The following is a 24,877-nucleotide window of genomic DNA, read 5'->3' on the forward strand; positions in this document are numbered from 1 at the left end:
CCTGGTTTTCGAGGTACTAACAATATCATCACCAATACTAGGTGGTACTATCGCCTGATACCCTTATACTAGCGGTACTACCGTCAGTCTAAGTGATACAATCGCATGACATAACCTAGACAATTATGTTTGGGCGGTACCATCTCTTGGCACTAAGCAATACTACCGTCAGTTTGGGTGGTACCACCGCCTAGTTGGTGCTTGGGAGACCGAGCCTCTAATGGTTCTACCACCTGGTCTAGCGGTGCCACCGCTTGACCTAACTATAGGTCACTAAATGGGTCAACCGACAGACTAAATTCAGCACTAATTCAGGCTCAATTGGCCCATAATTGAGTTAGTAAGGTTACACTCAAAACTAACTCAATTCAAGACCTAGCTACGATAGTTAAAACATCAATGACTAAATATGAAATCTAAGTTGTTCGGCATATCATTGGTTCATCCGAACTCCAGGCAAACTTTTGGCACGTCATCTGAATCTTCGGCATATCGCTCGATCCATCTATATGTTCACTCTCGTAGCATCCGATCTTAGCGCAACGTCCGATTCTTTCGGCCTGATGCCCGATTTCTGACATCAGCCCAACGTTTGATTCTTCTTACTTTAATTGTTTTTCCTTTTGATCGAAATTAGTCTTACGTCACTTTTCTAAAAAATATAGATTAGATCATAAACTTATCAATTAATTTCATCGTCTTCAAACTATCCTAAAGACATTGTATTAATATATTTATATTTTTTGCTCCCTTTTTCCTTCTTTCTAATTTAAAATAGTACTTTTATCAAATATAACATCTGCTGATTTCACTATATCATCTTCTAGTTGTAAGTTTAAAATCTCCCAACCCAACTCCGGTCAGAGTGAAAAGTTTGAATAACATTTATCAAAGGTACAATTACTATTGCTAAATCAAAAAAGTTTGAAGAAGTCATCAAATAGGAAGCCCGGAAGAAAGCTTTGAAAGAAAAGATTGGTGTGATTAAAAAATATAAGACTTGGGAACTAGTTGATATACATCAAAATAAAAATGCTGTTAGTGTTAAATAGATTAGCAAGGTGAAATACAATATAGATGGTTCAATGCAAAGAGATAAGATAAAATTGGTAGTAAAAGGCTACTCACAACAGTATAGAATTGATTATGATGAAACTTATGCACCAGTTGCTCGCCTTGACATTATTAGATCTTTGATTACATTGGAAACTCACAAAAGATGGTTGTTGTATCAGCTTAATGTGAAATTAGCTTGTTTGAATGGAGAATTAAAGGAAGGGCTATATGTTGGCTAACGACCAGGTTTTGTTGTTGATCATAATAGTAAGGTATACAAATTGAAAAAAGTACTGAATGGATTGCTTGGTACAGTGAGATTGATGGCTACTTCAATGCAAAAAGATTCATAAAAAGTAGGAGTGAACCTACTTTATACACCAAAATTGGATGAGGTTCAGGTATAATTATTGTTATTCTTTATGTTGATGATTTAGTTTTTACAGAAAATATTACAAAAATGATAGAAGAGTTCAAAAATGATATGATGAATAAATATGAAATGAATGGCATGAAAATACTAACGCTTGATATATCAATATGAAATTGATATATTTATTTTTCAAAAGAATTATATGGACAACATAGTGGTGAAGTTTTATATGTTTTAAGGTCATATTATTATAAGACCCTTATTAGGTGGTGAAAAACTAAAGAAAAAAGATGAAGGATAGAAGATGGTGTTGTTATCAAAAATATTATTTTTATTTTATATTTGACATTGAATGATTATAAAGCAGTTTTTGAGAAAGGATATGATTCATTAAACGGTTAAGTTGTATGCACCTTTATAAATAGGAGGAACCTTATGGTTCATATTTATCAAAAATATTATTTTTATTTTATATTTGACATTGAATGATTATAAAGTAGTTTTTGAGAAAGGATATGATTCATTAAAGGGTTAAGTTGTATGCACCTTTATAAATAGGAGGAACCTTATGGTTCATAGGTTAAAACTTCTAGTGGTCACCCCTCCTATTATTCTTAGCCTTCTCTCCTCTTCAGCTCCGGTAACCTTCTGGTGCATGTGGAAAGGGAGATCCCAAAGCAATCTAATGAGCATCATCATTGCGTCTACCATGTCGATCACTGTTAGAGAGGAGTACATAAGTTCTCCTTCATCCTCTCCATCAAATCTAAAAATTTTAGGGATATACGATCTCCCTAGGTAACACTTCTCACATAATATATGCGATTTTCAATTTTATGATTTTCTCATGCATCAATTGTCCTACAATGACTAAGTACTTAGATTTTGAAAAATCTGATTTGGTTTTTATTTTTCGCTGTGCATGAGATATCGGTCCGCGATTTCCTAACATATGGATGCTATTCATTTTAGAAATTTGATTGGTAATCTGTTATATCTCACAGCTACAATACCCGATATTATATTTACTGCAAATATATTTTCTAGATTCATAAATTATCAAGGATTTGAAATCTACGAGGTACTAAATTATCCTAGTCAAATATCTACGAGGTACTAAAGGATTTGAAATCAAATTTGACGAACAAGAAAATTTGAAGCTAATTGGATTATGTGATAGTGACTAAGGTGGGTGTACAGATGATATGAAGCGTATTTTTAGTTATGTTTTTCTTTTTGTGCAAGTGTATTTTCTTGAAACTAAAAAAAACAACAATTAATGGCACAATCCTCTTCTGAAGCTGAGTATATTTCAATATCTATTGCTACTTCGTATAATTTGGCTGAGAATGAATTCTAAAAGATGTTAAAGAAAAGAATATTAAAGGAACAAAGATATTTTGTGACAACAAATCAACAATAGCAATAACTAAAAACCTTATCTGCTACAGCCATATCAAACATATTGTACTCAAGCATCACTTCATATAAAAAACAATTGAAGAAAGTAAAATTCAATCCAAGTATTGCAACTCCTATGAACAAGCAGCATACATACTCACTAAGGTATTACCAAAAGACAAGTTTGAGAATTTTAGAGAAATTATGGGTGTTATAGAACAATACATTAAATTGTTAATATTAATGTGTTACATATGAGCCTTATAATATTATGGAATACTAGGAGTTGTTGAGGACTAAACTAAGTATTGATTAGAGGGATCATGAAGAAAACTATTTTAATTTTAGTTTGAATGAGAAGAAATATATGATTATGTGTCTCCTTCTTTTTCTCCTATTTAAAATTAAATATAATATATTAATTTTACAAATCTTATATTCTACATCACAGATAATAAATTTATTGATTAGAAATCGAATTAGTATCATCTCGTTTTTTAGTGTTTTTGAATTATACATATTAGAGTTGCTTTATTAATCTAGACATCAAGCCATCCTACCCCATTACACATGTCGTCCTCGTCTCTCGCCACCTCGCCTCTGCTCCTCGAATTGACTCGAGTAGGGTTGGCGGACCGAGGAACAGTAAATGGAGAAAGCAGAGAGGCGGGCGGGGCGGAAGAGGTCATTAATCAACCGGAGGAGTCGTCGCAGGAGCGGCGGTGGCGATTCGGTGGACGCGCGGCTCACGAAGATGATGCCCATGGCAGTCGATTCCCCTCGGGAGAGGGGGAGCGCCTTCACGGAGAGATAACGGTGACACGTTGATACCATATCTTCCCATCGTACCACACGAGTCGAAGCCCAAAAGGAGAAGACGGAGAAAGATGCAGTGCATCCTTCAACCTTCCTCGATACCATATATTGTTTTGGATCTCTCATGCGTTACGTTCCAAAGTTGGGTTGAAGGTGAGCATAGACTGTTCAGGCTACAAGTTTAGGTAGGTGGCTTCTTTCTGCATCAAGTCACTGATTACAGTGTTTGGTAGCATGCAGAACTCTAAGAGCATTAGCTTTGACAGCTCACGCTCGGAAATCTAAGGGCACATAGTCGCCATTCTCTAGGCTTTTTCTCCTATTGTCCCAACATCTGCATGCATCACATTGTAAGCTGCCCAAATTGGAGTTCAGCTATCTTATTGCACCTAACTGCGAAGATTACGGCTCATATGCTGGACATGGCCGTGAGCACAGCCCCAGTTCTTCTCATGATCTGCTCGACCACGAGAAAGAGGAGCTCCATAGCTGGGATGTTGATGCCGCTGACAATGGGGACTTCCTGAGACGACATGGCCGATGTAGTAGTTGCCGGTGGAAGGACGAGGAGGCCGGTAGAGTTGCTGTTGCATTGGCGGTGGGTTCGGCTGCTGTGTTGGGAGCCCTTGATAGACCGGTCGGAATTGTAGACATGGGTCTCCGTATTGATGGAAGCCTCCAACATTTAGATCTCTCAATCTGTACTCAATAAAAGATGAGGAAGAAGTAGTAGGAAGAGGTTGACAGAATAGAAAGTGATGTACCCTATAGCACCAGGACGGGCGAGAGCTTCGCTGCTGAACACCAGTTGACGAGCACGATTGAGAGTCTCCGTCTCCCTCTCTACCAAGAGAATCCAAAGTCAGTGATCAGGAATGTCACATCAGTTCTTGCAGCTTTTATGGTGCAGCAACAACTACAAGGTCGTTGTCTTGCCTTGGCGATGTCGGTTCATGTGCCCGCCAAGTGCTTGAGATTTGCTGAACTTTAGGGAGCAGAATCGGCATTCATACACCTTCCCAGAATCATCACCCTTTCCTACACTCTTCTTCTTCTTCTTCTTCAACCCTGCAACCTTCGATCAGATTACCTGGGAACAAGAATTACTTCCTTCTCGATTTAGTTGCAACCAACTTACGAGCAGAGTCGGCGGAAGCAGCACTACTCATGGAGCTTTCCTCTAGCGGTTGCTTGCCGTGTTGTTCCTCCGGGGGCAAGTTGTTGAGATCTAGCGAGTTCCCCTCTGGTCTCCTGCAACCAAATCGAAGTGGACTTGTTATATATATAAGACGGTGACATCGAGATAAGGGATTGAAGTTAAAGGGCGACATGGAAGCTTCACATGGGATCACTGCACTCAAGGAGAAGAAAGTGGAAGAAGAAACACCCAGTAGAAGAGACCCAAAAATGAGAGATGGTTTGGGAGCAAAGAAAACTGCAGTTTGCTGCTACGGCACTCAAGGCAAAGGCTGTGTGTTAAATCCTCTCATCAGTTCTTCCCTGCGCAGCAGCCGTCTCTTTCTCTCTCCGCTCCCTCGCTGTGCTGCACCTCTCTCTCTCTCTCTCTCTTGCTTTTCTCAAACATCACAAGGGTAAAGGGCCTTGGTTTCTGTGTCATAGAAGACGAGTGTCTGTAGCTTTGGGGATCAGTAACAGTGGCCTTTTTATTTGCTTGGGGTGAGACTTGAGAGCGGTGATGAGAGGGACGTGGCCTTCCCCCTACAAACCCTACCCCAACTGAGCTCTCCTGCATGAATAATTACTAGAGAGGAAGGCTGATGGCATACAGCATGGAGAAGGCCTGCTGGGTTCACACCATGTGAGAGTGTCGTGCTGCACAGGAAGGGAGTCATCCCCGGGAGGGCAATAAGGACAAGGGCACCTCTTACCAAGTGCTGCTCGGATATATCGTTAAGAAGGGTGCGCTAGGCCTACAGTCTAAGATGGAGCCTATCTCTGATTAGGGCCATCATACAGTGTACCCTGCTTTGTGGTGCTGTTCTTGTCAACTGCACCTGTGGCCCTATTTGGGCAGTACCATCTTAAATTATTTGCACTGCTCCCTTAGAGAGATGGAGAAAGGGATGCCACGAACACTAAACTTCGTTCGGTATCAACGTTTGAAATTATTAGGGAATAGTCAGGGAAGATCGAATGGAAATGTGGATGATCAACAACCTGCAATCTCACAGAAGATGATCTAGTGCAGAATCCGTCTAAAGATTCTGTATGGATGAATTGGCGCGCCGCCCACCAGTTCTTCTCTTCGGAGTAAGACAAAGAAAGGAAGAAGTGAAGTGGGAGTGACAAGATAGATGCCATAGATTTCCTGGGAAACTTACTGCCCCAACACTGAGAGTCGAGACTAGATGGAGGAAACGGCTGTGGGTTGGGGACAGGGAGACGAGCGGGGCTTTTTCGTAGGTCATGTCACTTGATTTGAAGTCTCTCCTTCTCCGTCCTGCCTTTTGTCTCTCATTGCCGGATCCTTGTGAAGCACTTGTCTGTGTACCTTTGTCGAGCTGTCCTCGTCCTAACAGTTGATCTGATACCCTCCCCACTCATCTTCTGCCTATTGACCTTCCTCCCTAGCTTTACCCACTCACACCAGTATCTGAGGATCGACAATAACTAGAGAAAAAATAAGAGTATGGTGTTGGCAGAGAAATATTTGGAAACAACAAGTTATCCGTTGTACAATAGAGTGAAACTGTGAGAGGGACGCGAACAAATATAGGCATTGCAGTAAAAGTTGCATGCTGTTGTCTTATTCAACGAGGTAGATGATGAAAAGGTTTACGTAGACTTGTTTACCTATCTATCCCATTCTCTAAACCACAAGTTCGAACACTGGTAACCTAATGAGAATGTCTGATCTCCACCGTCTCTTAGGTCAGAAGAGACAGGCACAGGTACATATCATATGCAGTGCACTGCTTTCTGGGATACGGTGTCATAAACAGCCCCTTTTTTTTCTTTCTCTGCAAGTATATAGACAATTCTTTTTCTATGCTGTGGGTTATGCTTTTGCCCACAGAAATGTTTTGGAACGCCGTTTGTGGTGATTTATGCATGTCGAAAAGAGAGTATAGCATTTATATACGTTTCATGAGACATCCAATGTACGAGGAGGAGGAAAAGCAACACGCACCCACACAAAAAGAGAGAGGAAGTACTGCATCTAAGTGCAGTTTGGAAGAGGCAGTAGAAATGTTACTTGTGTAGCGTTCTCTTCTCTACTATTGAATTATTTGAGCTTATCACCCTTCAACGTCAAATCAAAGCTACTTTCCAACATCATATCAGAGCTATTTTCTCTCTCTATCGGTCTCTCTTTTAACCAGTAGGAATACAAGTGTCTCTATAGAGAGAGAAGATAAAGGTTTGAAACTTGGATTAAAAAGATAGAGAGTCATTTTCTTGACGAGCCATGGTCAAAGTCGAAATAGACAAATCTTCAACCTGATCTGGTGTTTGACTTTTTTTTTGTTGAAAGATTGTTTTTTCCGTAAAAATAAGTGATGAAGATGAGATTTGATTCCGAAATCTTATGATGATCGAGCAAGACGTTTACCTACTAAACTAGATAGCACATTCAAAATATCAACTAGATGTGACCGGGCCAATCACATGTTTGCAACCTATCGGTCAACATTTCTTGATCTATTAGTAGATTGGGTTGGATGGCAGCTGATCCTTCTTACTCTTCTACCACAAAAACCCAACCCAACGTAGTCCATTTTAACCCTAATCAAAGAGAAAATAAAAGATAAAAATGACAATGTTAGTCCGATATAAAAATTTAATGATATTGTGTGTTGCTTCCTCCTTGTAGACTTTTGTTATTGGTTCTTGAAAACCTCCATTGTTCTATCTTGAGAGAACACAAGCCATTGGAAATCTCTTGCAAAGCTGGTTGGTTATCAATAAATAATAGATTATAGAGAATGACTATAGATAGAGGAGAATTGATACGTGCTTCAAAGCAAAAGACTATTGTTAAAATATAATAATTTACAATCCATCATGATCCCTAATTCTCTTTTGGCTCTACCTCTTCTAACACTAATCCTCTGAAAAATTAGATTTTGAAAGATATATAAAAAGAGAGAGGAAACTACCCTAAAAGAGAATGTGTGAGAGTCGAAAGATAAATAGGTGTTGTGAGTCCCTATCTTATCCCATCTTGAGCTTTGATTTGATCTCTTTAAAGACAAAAAAGACCTGTAGAGAGAGAATAGATTTGTTAGAGAGAGAAATAATAGAGAAAAAAGATCTAAGGAAAGAGAAATTATAGAGAGAAAATATGAGGAGAGGGAAAATTTCTAAAGAGAAAAAAATTTAATCACAATATCAATAACGAGTAGATCTGATCATGAAAATTATCAAATAAAAAGAGATATCGAGATTAAGAAAGCAAGCGACAAATTATATTGCAGAGGAGAAAGATGATGAGGTTGTCATGATATCGATTAGTTGATAAAGAAAGATGGACATATTTGTAGGTTTCATCACTGTCAAAAAAGAATATTAAGATGTAGATATTTGTTTATTCTGGATCTCATTAAATCCTAGATTTGAGGGAAAAGATTGCTAAGGATGAAAAATTAGGATCATAAATTTTCCCAGATTATAAGACTTGAAAGAAATATTAGATGGTTTTAAAGATGTGATATATTTGAGAGATTTTGAGTTACCTTTTGAAGATCAGAAAGATGATTGATTTTTAATGGACAAGAAGATAATAGAACATTGATGCTTATCTCTCAATCAATACTAGATAAAAAAATTATTTCATGGATTTTTGAAGCTAAGTCAGTTAGACAAGCATGGTTAATCTTAAAAACATTTATGAAAATGATATATATATATATATATATATATATATATATATATATATATATATATATCCTTTTGCACCATGTAAAAATAAATCAAAAGAAACTGAAGATCTTTTAATGAAAAAAGATAACAAAGAGATATCATTAGATATGATAGATTCCCCCAATAATATTCTTATTGAAATAAAGATTCATATCATGATCGTGGATAGGATTAAATTTATTAGAGTAATTGATTTTGTACTCATTAGAAGCATAAAAGTGGTTTTACCTTCAAGATCATTATTAGTATTCAAGATTCAAAAAAAGATGTAAAGGCTTATAAATATTTTATGACGAAAAAAGTTAGTGTATATATGATTATAGTGATCACATTGATTTCATATTTGAAGAATGATTCAAGAAATCTGATTTTAAATAAATCAGAGTTTTATAATTGATTAAGACAAATAAGACATATCGAGTCGGTATATGGATGACTATTATAGATTGAAATTTAAAGATTATAGAAAATACTACATACAATAATAACATCCAAAGAGATTGCACCAAGTTTCAAGGTTTTTCATATTATTTTTTTAAAGTTTAATTTATGAAAGGATATTAAAATATATTAGGAGTTTAGTTAATAGGAATCTCAAAGATGAGAGATTATATGAGTTTTTTTCTATGTTCTTAAATAATTTTGTTGACGCCCACCACCTTGAGATTTTTTCAACGTAGCATCCGACCTTTTTAGATTTGCAACCATTTTTCATCTCAAACATCATCTTATATTTTTCTTTTTGTTTATAAGCTGATGCACATCACAGTCACTATTTTGACGAGACATCGAATCAACATATCCAAAGTGTTGTAGCTTTCCGTGTACAATTAATTAGATCTAAGAAAGTAAACTTCCGTGCAGAAGACTGCGACATCTCCATCACCCCCTACTCACCGGTTTCCCAGCAACCTCACCTCTCGCCTTCCTCGCACACCAACGAAATAGCTGATGCTAATTATCCATATCCAAATAAAGAACACCGAGAAAGGGCGTGAAATGGATGGTTCGTATGTAAATAAGCTTCCTTCGGTGCCCTTTTTTACAGGTTGGTGGCACCAATGGAAATGACGGTCAGCATACAAAACCACGTGGACGTTGAACGAATGGTCTCACCGTTAATAAGGTACTTCTTCGTGACCTTATTCCACCGCCAATCCGAAATTAGACACCCGGCCGAAAAGGAAGCCCTCCTTTACACATACACACACACACACTCTCTCTCTCTCTCTAAGAAGTGAACGGCCCCCTCGTGTTTCTCGCCTCTCCTCTCCTCCCCTCCCCTCCATGGAAGATACCTTCGATCCCTCGGTCGTCGGCGGCGGCGCCGCCCCCGCTGCCGATCCTCACCACGGCTGGCAGAAGGTCACCTACACCAAGCGCCAGCGTCGGCCCCAGCCGCCTGCTGATCCCGATCGAAACCGCCCCAGCGGTCTCCCCCACCCCGCCGATCGCTCCCACGTCTTTGACTCCCTCGAGCAGAAGGCCCGCGAGCGGCGACGCGCCATCGAGTCTGCCGCTGCGGCGGCGGAGTTTGCCGAAGCCGGTGATGCCAAATCCAGGCCCGCGATGGCTGCCTCGGACGAAGAGGACGACGACAGTGGGGCGGAGGTCGCGCGCGGAATCCAAGAGAACTCGGGGCAGGCAACGACGAAGGAGAAGCAGAAGAAGCCCAAGGTCACTGTGGCGGAAGCCGCCGCCAAGATCGATGCCGCCGATCTCGCTACATTTCTTGTCGAAATCTCGGTGAGGATTGGATCTGTTTGTGTTGTGTGGTTTAAAGATTGGATACAAATATGAATTATAAGATCAAATATTTGAATGATCAGACCTTTAAATGGGTTTTGTATGCCACAAAGATTCTTTGATGACCTTTTCTTATCTTTTCAGGCGACATACGAATCTCAACAGGATATTCAACTCATGAGATTTGCAGATTTCTTCGCACGTTCCTTTGCCTCGGTTAGCGCTTCACAATTCCCATGGGCTAAGATGTTCAAGGAATCGCCCGTTGCTAAGATCGCTGATGTAAGTTTGTTCTGCCTCTTTTTGGTGAACTTTCTTCCCTCGATCTCTCCTTTTCAAGAAAATCATACTGCCATTTCCTGATTCTTGTTTATTTTCCTTCTTTCCTTTATGGAAGTCTGGAAAATCTTAATTTATTTGGTCATTTGGAAATCGTCTTTGATATACTTAACATGAAATGTGAATGATCAATTGAGAAAGCTGTCAGTTTGGCAATGATGATCGAACTTTATTGCTTATATGCACATGCAAGCATAATTTATTTGGTTATACAATGATGACGGACTATTAAATTCAGTCAGAACGCTGTCTTTTATTTCTTGAAAATATTCTAAATTTTCCTAGCTTCCAATTTTATATTGTTATATTTTATTTTTATTTCTTGATATTAAATTGTTCCACGCCGATTTGTGGCTAATGATAGGACGGTTTGGATTATACTTTTATCCGTGAGCATCTTTTCATAGTATCCATTGTATTGTATGCACAAAGACATGTATTTCTCAAAGGTCAAGGCTAATGTTTCAGAATGCTGCTTTTCACTTTGGGCTATCGCTCTTTGGAAACCTTACCTAGTGAACTCCATGCTTGACCTTGAATTTTCCAACCGTTCAAAGAAAGTCCTTTATTAACCAATGAGTCAAATAGCTGGAGAACTTTCCAATTACATCTAAAGTCAATGTGTATGAAAGATAAGCACTTGGCTTATTCACTTGAGTGTGTATGAAAGATAAGCGATTGTCTCCTATTACCAAGTGGAGACTGTTTTCAATAGCTTATTATGACGTCTGCATACCATGCATCTGTTTGAAACTCCTCTGCTTGCTACTTGACATAATTTTTCATGTATATCCTGCCACATATAAACCGCTTCGGCAAACTTGATAAAAGATATAAATATACTATTAACTGAAAGATAATGTTGATTATTGAAAACCTGATGAAAGCATTTGGTATTCCCATGTTAGTCAAGCATTCATTTTAGTGTTTTATTATCATTATTAGTAAGAGCTTAGAACTTAGTTCTTAAGATGCTTCTTTTTTTTTTAAATTTTCTTGTTTCTACCTTAAATCTTGGGTCTCTTCTCCCTCATATTCCTTTCTTGCTAAAACATACCGTAAGTAGAAATTTCAAATTAATCTGTGTTTTCTGTTTAAAATTTGTTGTTGTGCTGTGTAGTAGGTTGTTCGGCAATCCAACTTCAATGAAATATTATCCTGCTCATGTTTTTGTTAAGATGGTTGTCACAGAAAATTTTTCATACATGCTGTTCCATGGTTGTGGATCAATATCTTAAGACATCACATTCTAAGATTGCTAATGCTAACTTATCAAACCATATTGCTTGCATCTACTGCTATAACTGTTTTGAGATGTGTTATATCGTGTGTTATGCATTTCTTCCTAGTGCATTGGTAAAATTCTAATTCACTTTTATCGATTTGGAACAGATTCCTGTGTGCCATATATCTGAATCTGTTTACAAGACTTCAGTTGATTGGATCGCATTGAAATCTCCTGAAGCTTTGTGTGAATTTATTTTGTGGTGCCTGGACAGCATTCTCATTGACCTGGCAAGTCAGCAATCCACGGTCAAGGGCTCAAAAAAATTGATTCAACAGAGTCCATCAAAGGCTCAGGTAACATTCATCTATGCCTTTTAATTTCTTTTCCCTGCTTGCAAAATATGTGCTGGTAGCATTTGGAGGTGCATGAAGTGTATATATAAATTCTAAAAGTTACATGATATTTCATCTTGTTTGATTTATATGTCACAATCCAACTTAACTATGTTATGCCCTAATATGACTTATCCTTACACTGAGAAAATTCAGACCATGCATAAGCTTTTCCTTAAAAGTCTATGTCTACAGAGTTTTTTTTTTCGTATTTTCTCAGTCACTTATATGCTTATTAGTATTACAACATAATTTAAATTATCTCTCCATAAATAAAGCAAAAACTCCTTGAAACATTATAACTATTGGTGCCAGGTCATTCCCAACTTGATCTCTTGATTTTTGAATATAAAAAAGAAAATAAATAAGACAATTCAACAATCATGCTAAGTAGGAATCTCTCAAATATCTCAAAATCGTGAAAACAATCTTCAATACTCATGAAACATGTTCAATCATTTATGCTAAAAATTTTATGTCATGAATACTCATAAATAAACATAGGTCAATGCATCATGAAAATTATGTATGCAACAAGAACTTATGAATCATTCTTAATTATCTCATGGAGATAATTTCTATGCTATATATAAAATTATCATATACCTGTCTCATGTCGTGGTTCAAGCATACACAACTGTCAAGTGACATGCATATACAATATAATTATATATATATATATATATATATATATATATATATATATATATATATATATATATATATATATATATCAGACATTTGATGGTCCACTCTCCCAATAGTGGATGGTAAAACCATCATATACCTGTCTTATGTCATAGTTCAAACACACAACTATCAAGTGACATGCCCATACAATATAAGTATATATATTGGACACTTGATGGTTCACTCTCCTAGTGAATAGAGAGGCATTATCTCATGGGACAGACTGTATTTTCCCAGTAATGGATGGAGAGAACTCATGTCACACTTCTAACAATAGATGGAATTTCTCATCCACCAAAGTTAGGAGATATGTTTCTAACACCGACAGAGGAATTGCCTAGTTGTCATGGTTGATGATCCTCTAATTTTTAAACGAAATCGCCCTACCAATATTGGCTTGTAAAGAAACAAATCTTCTTATTAATATGTAACACACCCATTATTTATAATTTCATTCATGCATGCAATACATTTAGATATGTCTAAAATGTCAAGATAAACCATACTTGGTATGGCATGGAAGACCTTTCGCAGGTGCTCATTCAATGTGAGTGGCTCTGATGGCCATGTGTAAACATAGTTAGGGATATAATATCAATCTCGATCAAAGATTTATCAATATAAAATTTCATCAAATAATATTAAATCAATCTTTTAAATTTATTGTACCACAAATTAGAACGTTATCGGCCCCTCAAGCCCTATAATTGGCTTGAACCATAACTAAATTGGTCAGCTACCAACTGAATCAAGAGTTAGGAGGAGGTATGTATCAAAAATCTAAAATCTAAAATTTATAACTATCAACAGATTATAGATCATTAAGCAGCTGAAATCTTGACAAATGCTTAAAATAAAAGAACGGAGAACCTATCTAGTGGCTAAGACTCCTATAATATTTCTCTGCATTCAAACTCTTTTCCCTTGAAGATGGATGAAAAAGGGGAGTTCACTGGTATATATAGGGAAAGAGGACTTCGAAAAAGATAATATTTTTATTTTTTTTATTTTAATTAAAAATAAATAAAATAATACCTTATTTGGTGATCAAGATAGGAAATTATACCTTTTTTAGTGTTTATTCATTAATTAATTAGGTAAACACTAATTAATTATTGATTAAACATTAATCAAAATATTATTTTATATCTTGATACTCTAAAGAAGGTATTGTTTGTTTATTTTTAATTAAGATAGAAATGAAAATAAAATTTATGGTCTCTTATCTTTTTCAAAGTCCTCTTCTCTTATGAATGTCGATCATCAATATTGATTGGGGAAGAGTGCAAGTGCAGGGAAGGATTGTGGGAGTCTTCAACACTAGGTAGGTTCTCCATAATTTTCTTAATCATTAAGTATTTGTTTGGTATTTAATTATTTATAAAGTTTTTTACAGTTACAAATCATAAATTTTAGTTGGATCTATAATACATTTCTCCTCATAGTGTAGACGTCAATGTTGATAATTTATTTTTTATTGATTAATATACAATTTAATTTTCGGACAAACATGATATTTAGAAACAGGACATGAGTCCTGATAAGATATTTAGAAATCATTGTTTGTGTGCATGCACACACAGAATGTAGCTCTCAGTTTGGAGTTTTCACTAACATTATTGCATGTGATAATTTTAATGATAGTTTTGAGTTTTCGTTATTGATTAAAATACAATTAGTTTTGTGAAAAACAGATATATGAGTCCTGATAGGATATTTGTAAATCAATGTTTGCGTGCATGCTTGCACACACAATTCAGCTCTCAATTGGAGTTTTCACTAACATTATTGCATGTGATAATACTAATTACAGGTTGCAATATTCGTTGTTCTGGCAATGGTCTTAAGACGGAAGCCTGACACACTTATTAGTCTTTTGCCCAAATTAAAGGACAATTCTCAATATCATGGACAAGAGAAACTTCCGGTTATTGTTTGGCTTTTTGCACAGGTAATATGTTGTCTTTCAAATTGCATATTTGTTTGAAGGAATCCAGAACCCAGCCTGACTACTGTAATACTGAGAATAGTTCTTCTATGATAGGCTTCTCAGGGAGATCCAGTTGTTGGCATGTACTTATGGGCACACTACCTATTTCCTGTTGTTTGTGGTAAATCAAGTGGGAACCCACAATCTAGGGACTTGGTTTTGCAATTGGTTGAAGGGTTAGTTATTATGAAAACAATGCCGTAAAGAAAAATCTGCTGTTGTCATTAATTTAGTCATACTTTTTTCTTACGGCTTTGTTGTTGTTATTATAGTCATACTTCCTCGTTGCAATTTTGTTTTCAGGATTCTCTCCAGGCCAAAAGCTCGAGCTATTTTATTAAATGGTGCTGTCAGAAAGGGGGAACGCCTAGTGCCGCCTAATGCACTTGATTTGCTAATGCGAATAACATTAACTGCTCCTACAGCACGTGTCAAGGTTGTTTTGTTTCCATGCAAAAAATCACTTACCTAGGTTTGACTTTAAGACTGGCATTCCTGAAACATAGATTTTCACAGGCCACAGAGAGGTTTGAGGTGGTGTATCCTACTCTGAGAGAGCTGGCTCTTGCTGGCTCCCCTGGGACAAAAACCACGAGACAAGCAGCACAGCAGCTTTTGCCTGCTGCTTTTCAAGCAATTCAAGAAAGTATTAACTCAAATGTTTCACACACTATAGATATGTTCTAGATTGTTGCTTTAAAGTTGTGGCTTCATTTAAATATGAACCTATGTGCAGAGAATCCAGAACTAACAAAAGAAGCAACAGATATATTCATCTGGTGTTTGTCTCAGAATGCTGAATGTTACAGGCAATGGGTGAGTGCTTGTACAAAACTTAATTCTTTCTCATTCCTCATTTCTTTCATTATTCTAATCAACCATCCAACAGGTTTAAGTGGTTTATTATGCAGGAAAAACTTCATCTCGAAAATGTTGATGCAAGTATTGCTGTTCTTCAAAATCTATCAAGTGAATGGGGAAAATACTCGACCAAAATATCTCCTGATGCTCTCAGAGAAACACTTAAGAATTTGAGAGCTAAAGTAAGTAACTTGCTGCGGTGCTATTTATTTCTGGATATTTTATATAATTGCTAAATAGGCTTTTTTTTGGTAATGAATGGTGGTACCATGAAATAGCTTATTAGTTGCAAATGTATCAATGTGGGCTCAGGCTTAATATGTTGATCAAAGCTTTTTACAATTTATATTATACAGAATGAGGAAGCCCTATCGAGGAGTATGGATGCCAGCAAACTTACATCCATCAAAGATGCAGACAGATGCTGCAAGGCAGTCTTGGGGAAGTTAACACGTACTTGTGGTTGCATGAAGAGTGGTATTTTCGTGCTTGTGCTTGCCTTTGGAGTCTATTATGCTGTCAACCCTGGGACGGAGTTGTTTAACTGGGAGAAACTTCATGTGGCCTTCAGTTCCATTCAATCCTCTTAGAAACAACTTCCAGTCGAACCTCATCTTATCAAAATGAAAGCTATAGAGAATGAGTTGGTGCCATCCCAAATCAAGGGAAATAGTTGGGAAATAATAACTTATCTGAGAATGTTTCTGTGGTTGGAGCTTCTCTTTTAAATCGGTATGGAGGTGTAGGTAGCTATGGTTCTGTCCGGACTAAAAATTTTGTGTGTATCTTTTTCCATAGCAAAGCATGAATTATGACTTTTGTTGTGTTTGTTTCATGATGGGATGAGTATACTCTCATGGTTTCCTATTCAGCTCGGGTTTTTACCAATTTTAGTAGCTTGGTTTAGCAAAGCTTGTGATTACTCTGTGGGGTTAAACATTGATTGCTCTTTCATTTTTTGCTTCTTGCATGATAACTAGTCGGTAGTATTACCACCAGATTATTTTTATCTCTGAAACCAGCATCCTTCCTTGTATCTGAACATGAAAATTTCTGGATCCTTCCTTGCATATATCTTTCCAACAAGAAACATTAAGCTGCTGCAGCCAAAACTGATTCCCTACCCCCATCCTACAAGAGGACTTACGCACTCTTCAAACTGTTGGAAGACAAGACGTGCCTAGAAAAGTCCCATCTGAATAATTTTGGATCAGTAAATGAATTTTATATCGATTCAAAATTCTCTTTAACCGATTCGCTTTTCACCTCCAGTCTCCCTCGCTCTTCTTCTTTCTCTGCCTACTCTCTTTCCTCCGCCTCTTCGTTCTCCTCCTCTCTTCCCTCTTCCCACTTCATCCTCTTAGAAATGAGAGGGGCTGCAGTTTATTGTGTCTTACGTGGGAGAAGATCAAATTACAACTGTCCGATTCGATTTGTTTTGATTATTTACATGGGTGAATTCATATTCAATCCTACCAAAAATCACACACACACAATAAAGCTAAGAGGATAAGGGCATACTTTGTTGTTCATTTATGAAAAGAAATCTCCCGTGATAATTTATCAATGCAGAGGCGTCATATGATTAAAAAAAAAAAAATCTGATTAGTGAAAGTTTTTTCCGAGTAAATTGTGGCAGTTGGATTTGGGCCATTTTTGCGACATATCGGGCCAGCAACTATCGCCTGTCAGCTGCTATCGGAGAACTCGATGGATGATAGGAATCAGAGCGTTCTCGTCGTCATGTCAGCTGCTATCGCCTGTCGCTCGCACATGAACGTATATCGTCACTGAACACAAATAAATTTCCTCACTAATGTCTACATATATCAACACTTTTCCTTGAGACGGAGAATTGCATACAAACGGCCATGCGGAGCACTGCCCTCTCTCTCATGCATTCCAGCCCTCTTCTGTAACACTAGTAAGATGACCGCTGGCCAGCAGTCCAGAAATTTTCTGTAGCAGCCTTGTGAGGAGAGCTTGGCGTATATTGACAGATAAATGTTGGCGGAGAACAAACGCATTATTGCTTGGAACATGATGATGTTTTCGAACAAATGTTCTCACCCGTCTGTACCTTCGTCGTCTTCTCTGATGAGAAACATTGATGTGACATTCGTGTCGTATGGTTTTTATTTTTTTACTTGTTTCGAGAGATGTCTTTTTCATATTTTCTATTTATCATGATTCCTTAAATATCACATGACAAATTAGCAAGAATGAAAAGAAGAAAAATATGTGTTTAATATGGTACTCTCTATTTATAATTTTTCTCAATAGAACAACGATATTTTCTTATGTAGTTAAAGAAATCTCGGCAGATATCATGGAAAATCTTAGTTGCTATCGGTTACACCTTATATATAAAATTTATATTATCAATTAGAGTATTTTAGATATTTTTATAGAAAAACTATAAATCTATTAAAAAATATTATAACCAACTCGACCAATTCAAAACTCAACTCATATACAAAAAATAAAGTTTTAAATATTTTTTATTATTTTATAAACAAGAACAACTAAATAGGAAGATTATGATATTTAGGTTTATTCAAACATTCAAAATAATATAAGTCTATTCAAAAATAGTATAACTGAGGAATTAGACCGGTTCATCCCATAGATCGATTTGATCCAAAAAAAAAAAAAAAAACCTTTTTGAAAAAAAACCCAAAAAGAGAACTTTTCCAATAATTCATCCTTCCTATGAAGAATATACTTTCAAGATTAATGTGTGAAGTTTAATGTAATATCATTTAACAGGTTTTACCTTGTAGTATTGAATTATTGATAACACGGTAAAGTTTTAGATAAAATCAAATAGATATGGATATGTCATCCTATGTGTATATGTGAAGTTTAAAGTAATATTATATGATGAGATTTTAAGAGTTTTACCTGGTAGGATTGATTTTTAGATAAATTGATTAGATGATATGATTACTATTATTATAAATAAAATCAAATAGACATGAATATATTATAAGATAATATAGTGTTATCATGGTTAAAGATATCATCCTACGTTTATAAATAGATGTGATATCCAAGTGTGTAAATCACTGAGGTTCATATTATTTAGGTATAGAGGGTTCAGGATGTTAAAAGTAAGTGATATAAAATTTTGAGTAGCTTGTAAAACTTTATAAAGCTTGATCTTATGTAGTTTTTGTAAGGATCATAGTATTTAGGTGGAGAGGAACCAAGTCGAGTGAGTTCTCTCTACTTCATCCCGGTCATTTTGCACAAAAAGAATAATACTGTGCAATACAATCCTAAAATTGGTGATCAACGTCGACAGAGAATTGCTCATACTTGGAGGTACTTCTTCCTCATAAAGAACTGTCATTTGATTCTTAGTCCTATCGAGGGCCTGATCCTTAGTCCCGAGTTGCTTTATTGTGGGGTCTCATGAATGACTGAGCGTCACAGTTGGCTTTTGTAGAGGTTGTCCATCTCCCTCCGTATCACCTTCAAAAAGTAAACATCGAAAGGATGATTGCAAAGGCATTCCAACTTACCATTTATACTGAAACTCCAACTTGTTATGATCCCAATTCGAACAGCATCAAGAAAAGTTGATGTCTCAATCTATATGTTCTCATCAATTGTCATGTCAAACTTAGATCTTACTCCACTTAGATATCACAAGCTATCCGGGCTACCTCGAACACAGACCAAGCACCGTGAGTGGCAAACTTAGAGTCCGATAGGTACATTGTTATTCTCTTGTGTCTAAGAAAGTATAAATAATGCATGCTTCTTTGTTGAATGGTTTATTTATGAGTGCATATATCATGCCTATTAGAAAGGACAACAATATAGGTTTGTGGTCCAGAGACAATTTCATTACATTCATATTTATAGATATAAAGCAGTGTTTTGTTATGATTATTACTCTCTACAAATACAAACAATGATCTGACTCCTTTTCTTTTCAATCTTTCCTAATATTTACTAACAATATTCAAGTTTTTGTACCCGTCTTTGAAATGGAAAAGAATATATTGTGACTGTTTTGTTCTTCAGGAAGATGTTAGCAAGACAGATAAATAGTATCAGCAACTGTAATCTAATATTGCACACTCAAACACGTTTATGTAGAAGATGATCCAAGAATGCCTTCAAACCCCCGCCGCCCAAGGAGGCTTGATTGAATGACTCACTCCCACAGCTTCCTCACCTTCTCTCTCCTTTCTTCCCACACCAACCTCAAAGTCAATAACCAAGAGTCCATCACCTCCAAAGATTCCTTTATGATTGCCACGAGTCATAGAGGAGTTTATCTATCTTTAGAAGACCACTTACTTTGTCTGTCTTTTCGTTAGAAAGCTTACCTCATCTTGGCATCCTCTATATAACATTGGAAACTTGGCCTTCTTTTCCTCCATGTAAGCTTCGCCAAGCCACCCTACCGCTGAGAGCCTTTCCTGGATTGGTACGTAAATGGAGGTAAGGAGGGGGCCTTGGACTCTCGAAGAGGACACACTCCTCACCCACTACATTGCTTGCCATGGCGAAGGTCGTTGGAATCTCCTCGCCAGGTGCTCCGGTAAGCCATCCATGCATCTGATCTGATAAGAAAGGCTAGTGTTTCCTTTCTTCTCTTTCTTCCTGACCTATAATAGTCTGCACATCTTTTTGGCTGATTCCTAGGCTTGAAGAGAACCGGCAAGAGTTGTCGGCTGAGGTGGTTGAATTACCTGAAGCCCGATATAAAGCGAGGTAATCTCTCCCAGGAAGAGCAGCTCCTAATCCTCGAACTCCACTCCAAGTGGGGGAATAGGTGATTCCTTCTTCTTCTTTTCTTTTTGGATTAAAGATGGGCGATTTCCAGTCATCCAACTTTTGGTAGCATGCACAGGTGGTCGAGAATTGCGCAACATCTACCGGGTAGAACAGACAACGAGATCAAGAACTACTGGAGGACTCGAGTGCAGAAGCAGGCGAGGCAGATGAAGGTTGATGCCAACAGCATCATGTTCCGGGATGCCCTCCGGTGCCACTGGACGCCAAGGTTGCTTGAGAAGATAGGCTCTTCTCAGACCATGCAAAACCCCGTTGCCAACACCAACGCTCCAACAACCGATCAACCTCAGTTAACATCCTGCTCCACCGTGCTTCCTCAAGTTCCAGTTGCTATGTCCGATCCCAACAGCGTCACCTTGGATCAATTCTCCAGTATCATTAGCTCCATGAACAATGCTTATGATCTAGACGCCTGGGGCCTAACACCCATGCCGGCATCAGATCATCACACTGTGGCTAACAATGATTGTAGCAGCGATGTTGGGGATGACTTGTGGTGCGTGGATGAATTACATGACATGTTCAAAAGCTACTTGAGTGGAGCAGAAACCGAGTTCCCTTTTTGCTAATATCTTTTAGGTAAAAGTGAACCCTGTACCGATGGGAGCTTGTTGTATCCCCATGTGCTTCTTGACGAATAGGGTTCTCGTGCAAGCCAAGATGTCATGAGATGCTTCAGCCTTTCTTCCTCCAGTCTGTTGCATGTTGCAGGAAAAAGACTGTGAGGATACTCAGGGTTTGCTTTCCACACTCACATGATTTCTTGTAGACAGCAAAGCTTTCAAGAAAACTGTATCTGTAGACTTCGAAGCTTTCAAGAAAACTGTATCTGCAGACGTCCCCGATTTCACCAGAATGACACAACTAGATAAAGATCGGTGAACATGGATACATCACATCAAATTGATGGATGACATCTCTTCTCTTCGTCATCCTCCATTTGCTGGCAACTGGTGCACTGTTTGCTTGTCGATTCTAGCCATGCTCATTCCTGGGTGAGTGCTTGACACGTGCATATGCTACTCGAGCCTATTTGGTTGGTTTGCACTGACTCTGGTTAAAGCAGCTTCCATGATCGATCATTAGTTGCCGGTAAGCGTAAAGCCTCCGCAAACTTGATTTGGTCATAGTCACAGTTTGCTAAAACTTGAGAATTATATTGAGTCCAGAGATTGTTCGATCGTCTTCTGAATCTTATCGCACTCAAAAGGATAATTCAACAACACCAATCTCAAGGAGATGCAATTGATATAAAGAGGAGCTCCATATTGGACTAGGACTAGGCTTCCACTTCTCTCGCAAGGAAAGATCGATAAGAATCTTCCTAGGATGAAGACCCTCCAATGTCCAAGTCAGTCCACACTGCATGTGAAGAAACATCTGGAGGTAAAATGTAAGAAGCAGAAAGAGGGGAGAGGAGCAAATACGTATTCTTCAAATCATTTTTGATTCAGATAATAATAATAATATTATTATTATTATATGAGTGATAGATTTTCTACCGAGCTCACATCCTCAATATGATGATGAATATTACCGCTAGTAGATTTGGATGGTTTTTTTCCACCACACTTTTCTTTTGCAGATTGCACAAGGCATAACAAGATTCCAAGAATTTGCCCAAACTTATAGCTATAGGTTTCATCAGTGGTGGACCATAGGGTTGACTCTTATCTTTTAGATGCAATCTTTCCAAGTGGCTTCAAGATGAAGAAGAGAACAATCTTGAAGAAACGAGTGGTGTGCAAGAAATGCAGTGTTTGGAAGCAATTACCTAAATTCCACCATTTGTTACGCTCAGGTGCTTGTCCAACCCAGCATGCTTGACTGGCTTGTGAGTTTAACCAACCGGAGCTATAATTTGGCATGCATTCATATCTCCAAGTGCAAGACTTGACTAAGGTGAGCAATCCACTTATCATGATGCCCGTCTTTTCCTTTGCTTTGGGAGTGCTTTGACGAGTAGGTGTGTACGTAGCAAGGGAATTAAGGGTCTCCTTCAACTCATCGCTCTATCAAGGAAGATGAACTTGAATTCTAAGTCATGTCACAATCCATGAGCAGCTTAGGGGTCAACATGACATTAGCTACTTTATTCTTCATTTTATCTCGATTCAACTTAGTTTCTTTTCGACAAATAATTTGTGTTTAACTAATTGCTGAAATTAGTGGATGTGGCCCTTGCGGATCATTTCGTTCCATAACAATAACAATAATAAATCATAAAGTCCAATTATTTTTAGTCGATCGCATGAATCTTTTGTTGTCATCCAACACTATACACTATACGAAATAATATCCTTGGATAAATCGAGAGGACTTTGTAGCATGACTATAGATCTCCTTACCACACGACAATATTGAAGTATAATAATTAAACGACAAATGATGAATTAGCGGTACAATAAGAACAAATTTATGATTTGGCAAACATTGTACCAAGACAATCTAACAAATATTCTTCTCTATCATGCCCTACATTTGCTGACGGTTGTGGATGAACCTGGTCATGTCAGAAAAAAATTCTTAAGAATGAATTGAGCTGCACTTGTTGCTCAACAAGATAAAGGTCAAACTTCATTTTGATTCTCCTTCATAGATCAACCAGCCCTACTTGTCCTTGAGAATGCCGCCGTGGTCCAGGAAGAGAGGAAGAAGAGGATTTGGATGTTGTGAACTGTGAAAGGGAGAAGGAAAGAGGTAAGGAAAGAAGGCAAAAAAAGGAATAAGAAAAGCGGAAGGAAGCCAACGAGGAAGCGAGAGAAAGAAAGTGTGCACCTGCGTGCATGGTTTCCAACTTCTCTGTTACCACAGAGGTTGACACAGCAATTCCAGATATGGAGGAAACTTGCAAAGTCAAACGTATACTGTTCTTTCTTCCTGAGAATATATGTTATCACTGAAGTGCTTCATTGTCAAGTCATATTTCACAGAGGCTTTACGAAGATATCCCACGGATAGAGGTGAGAGAAACTGGAACGCATATGTTGGAGCCTCCAAAGAAAATGATGCATGCGTTTTAAGATAGACCCGTGAAGGAACTGAACTCCCAGGAATGGTCACATCGCCATGAAGGTGTTCCACTCGGTGTCCGGAGTGCCAAGATTTGCTACAGTTCCAGTACACGTCATCGATCCATGCATGCATGCATGCTCTCATCTGGAAGAGCCTTGGACACTCTGTACTTTGGCCATGAAAGATCAGAGAGGAGGTTACTTGTCAACATACAATACATCCCCTTTATTTCCGCCGCATTTGGTGCTGAAGAGAATAGGATTTCTTTGTGTCACATATATCTCAAACAGTTCATTCAAGAGAGACTTTAGTGGACTAAAGACCGGAATAATAATATAACCTTGTAAATTCAAAACTCGGCTTTAAATGAATGGAATTGTCATAGATCTTAATTGAAGGATTGCTTGTCACAGTCCTACAAGTGAGACTATGGCTGTAACATCAATTCCTATAGAATTTTGTATAGTGCCGTCGCTGTTATATGAGTGGCGGCTAGGTTTTATTCCCATTTGATATGTGACAAATCTTCTCAAAAAGATTTGCTATAGATTTTCCTTTCAATAATATTGGATATATGTTATCATCTAATGTTGGTGATTTTGCATGTTGTCTAAGGAGTTGATTTTCCCAGTATGTCTCTTTGAGCTCGAGATGCCTCGTTGCACACTGCACAAACACTAGTGTTGTGAAAGATAGAAGATAAGATTTCTTCAACTATACGAAGAAATCTCTATTCTGTTGAGGAAAATCCTTCGTTCTGTCGAGGGAAATCTTTCCTCCTTATACAAATAGGAGAGGGACAACTTATATTTAAGCTTTTTAACTTCTTTAATAAAGCTTCTTCATTTCACTTCTTCAATAAAGCTTCTTCAATAAAACTTTGATATCAGAGCAACCAACTCCGCTGAGAAAAGCAAACCAACGGCACGTCGCTGAAAAAAGCAAAGCTTCGCCCTTGCTTGGCCTGTTGAGGGAAATCCTTCCTCCTAATTTGTATAAATAGGATAGGGACAGCTTAATGTATTTAAATTTTTTCACTTCTTCAATAAAACTTCTTTAATAAAGCTTTTTCAATAATTATTCTTTTCTTCTATTATTTTTATCATGATATTAGAGCAGTGAGAAAAGCGAAACTTCGCTCTTGCCTTCGGTCAGCGACCAACGCCGCTGAGAAAAGCAAAGCTTCGCCCTTGCCTTTAGCCAACAACCAATGCCACTATAGCCAAATTCCTAAGAGGCTCCGCGCCCAATCCTCATCTTTCTTACTACGA

General features: G+C 37.6%; 2 protein-coding genes and 1 pseudogene across 2 annotated transcripts; 2 read left to right on the forward strand and 1 right to left on the reverse strand.

Annotated features, from left to right (window-relative positions):
• Positions 1–4,035: 4,035 nt before the first annotated feature.
• LOC135620384 (zinc finger protein STAMENLESS 1-like) lies at positions 4,036–6,211 on the reverse strand (annotated as a pseudogene).
• A 3,492-nt stretch (positions 6,212–9,703) lies between these two features.
• LOC135619428 (uncharacterized) lies at positions 9,704–16,600 on the forward strand. Its single transcript, XM_065121430.1, has 10 exons — positions 9,704–10,276; positions 10,421–10,558; positions 12,008–12,196; positions 14,739–14,876; positions 14,970–15,091; positions 15,219–15,351; positions 15,432–15,561; positions 15,652–15,731; positions 15,827–15,958; positions 16,133–16,600. The coding sequence occupies exons 1-10, from the start codon at positions 9,818–9,820 to the stop codon at positions 16,364–16,366; spliced, it is 1,755 nt and encodes a 584-aa protein (XP_064977502.1). The 5' UTR covers positions 9,704–9,817; the 3' UTR covers positions 16,367–16,600.
• A 3,566-nt stretch (positions 16,601–20,166) lies between these two features.
• Positions 20,167–21,436, forward strand: LOC135619429 (transcription factor MYB62-like). Its single transcript, XM_065121431.1, has 3 exons — positions 20,167–20,334; positions 20,439–20,568; positions 20,647–21,436. The coding sequence occupies exons 1-3, from the start codon at positions 20,229–20,231 to the stop codon at positions 21,158–21,160; spliced, it is 750 nt and encodes a 249-aa protein (XP_064977503.1). The 5' UTR covers positions 20,167–20,228; the 3' UTR covers positions 21,161–21,436.
• The last annotated feature ends 3,441 nt before the right edge of the window (positions 21,437–24,877 follow it).

This window comes from Musa acuminata, chromosome BXJ2-8, assembly GCF_036884655.1.
Source record: "Musa acuminata AAA Group cultivar baxijiao chromosome BXJ2-8, Cavendish_Baxijiao_AAA, whole genome shotgun sequence".
Taxonomy (NCBI): Eukaryota; Viridiplantae; Streptophyta; class Magnoliopsida; order Zingiberales; family Musaceae; genus Musa; species Musa acuminata.

What these genes read in the sequence shown, in the direction of transcription:
- LOC135619428 (XM_065121430.1), top strand. Translation starts at nt 9,818, where the DNA reads ATGGAAGATACCTTCGATCCCTCGGTCGTCGGCGGCGGCGCCGCCCCC. An exon ending in AGAGTCCATCAAAGGCTCAG is followed by an intron (nt 12,197 to 14,738) that starts GTAACATTCATC and finishes TACTAATTACAG; the next exon opens with GTTGCAATATTCGTTGTTCT. An exon ending in TTGTTTGGCTTTTTGCACAG is followed by an intron (nt 14,877 to 14,969) that starts GTAATATGTTGT and finishes CTTCTATGATAG; the next exon opens with GCTTCTCAGGGAGATCCAGT.
- LOC135619429 (XM_065121431.1), top strand. Translation starts at nt 20,229, where the DNA reads ATGGAGGTAAGGAGGGGGCCTTGGACTCTCGAAGAGGACACACTCCTC. An exon ending in TCTCCTCGCCAGGTGCTCCG is followed by an intron (nt 20,335 to 20,438) that starts GTAAGCCATCCA and finishes GCTGATTCCTAG; the next exon opens with GCTTGAAGAGAACCGGCAAG. An exon ending in CACTCCAAGTGGGGGAATAG is followed by an intron (nt 20,569 to 20,646) that starts GTGATTCCTTCT and finishes TAGCATGCACAG; the next exon opens with GTGGTCGAGAATTGCGCAAC.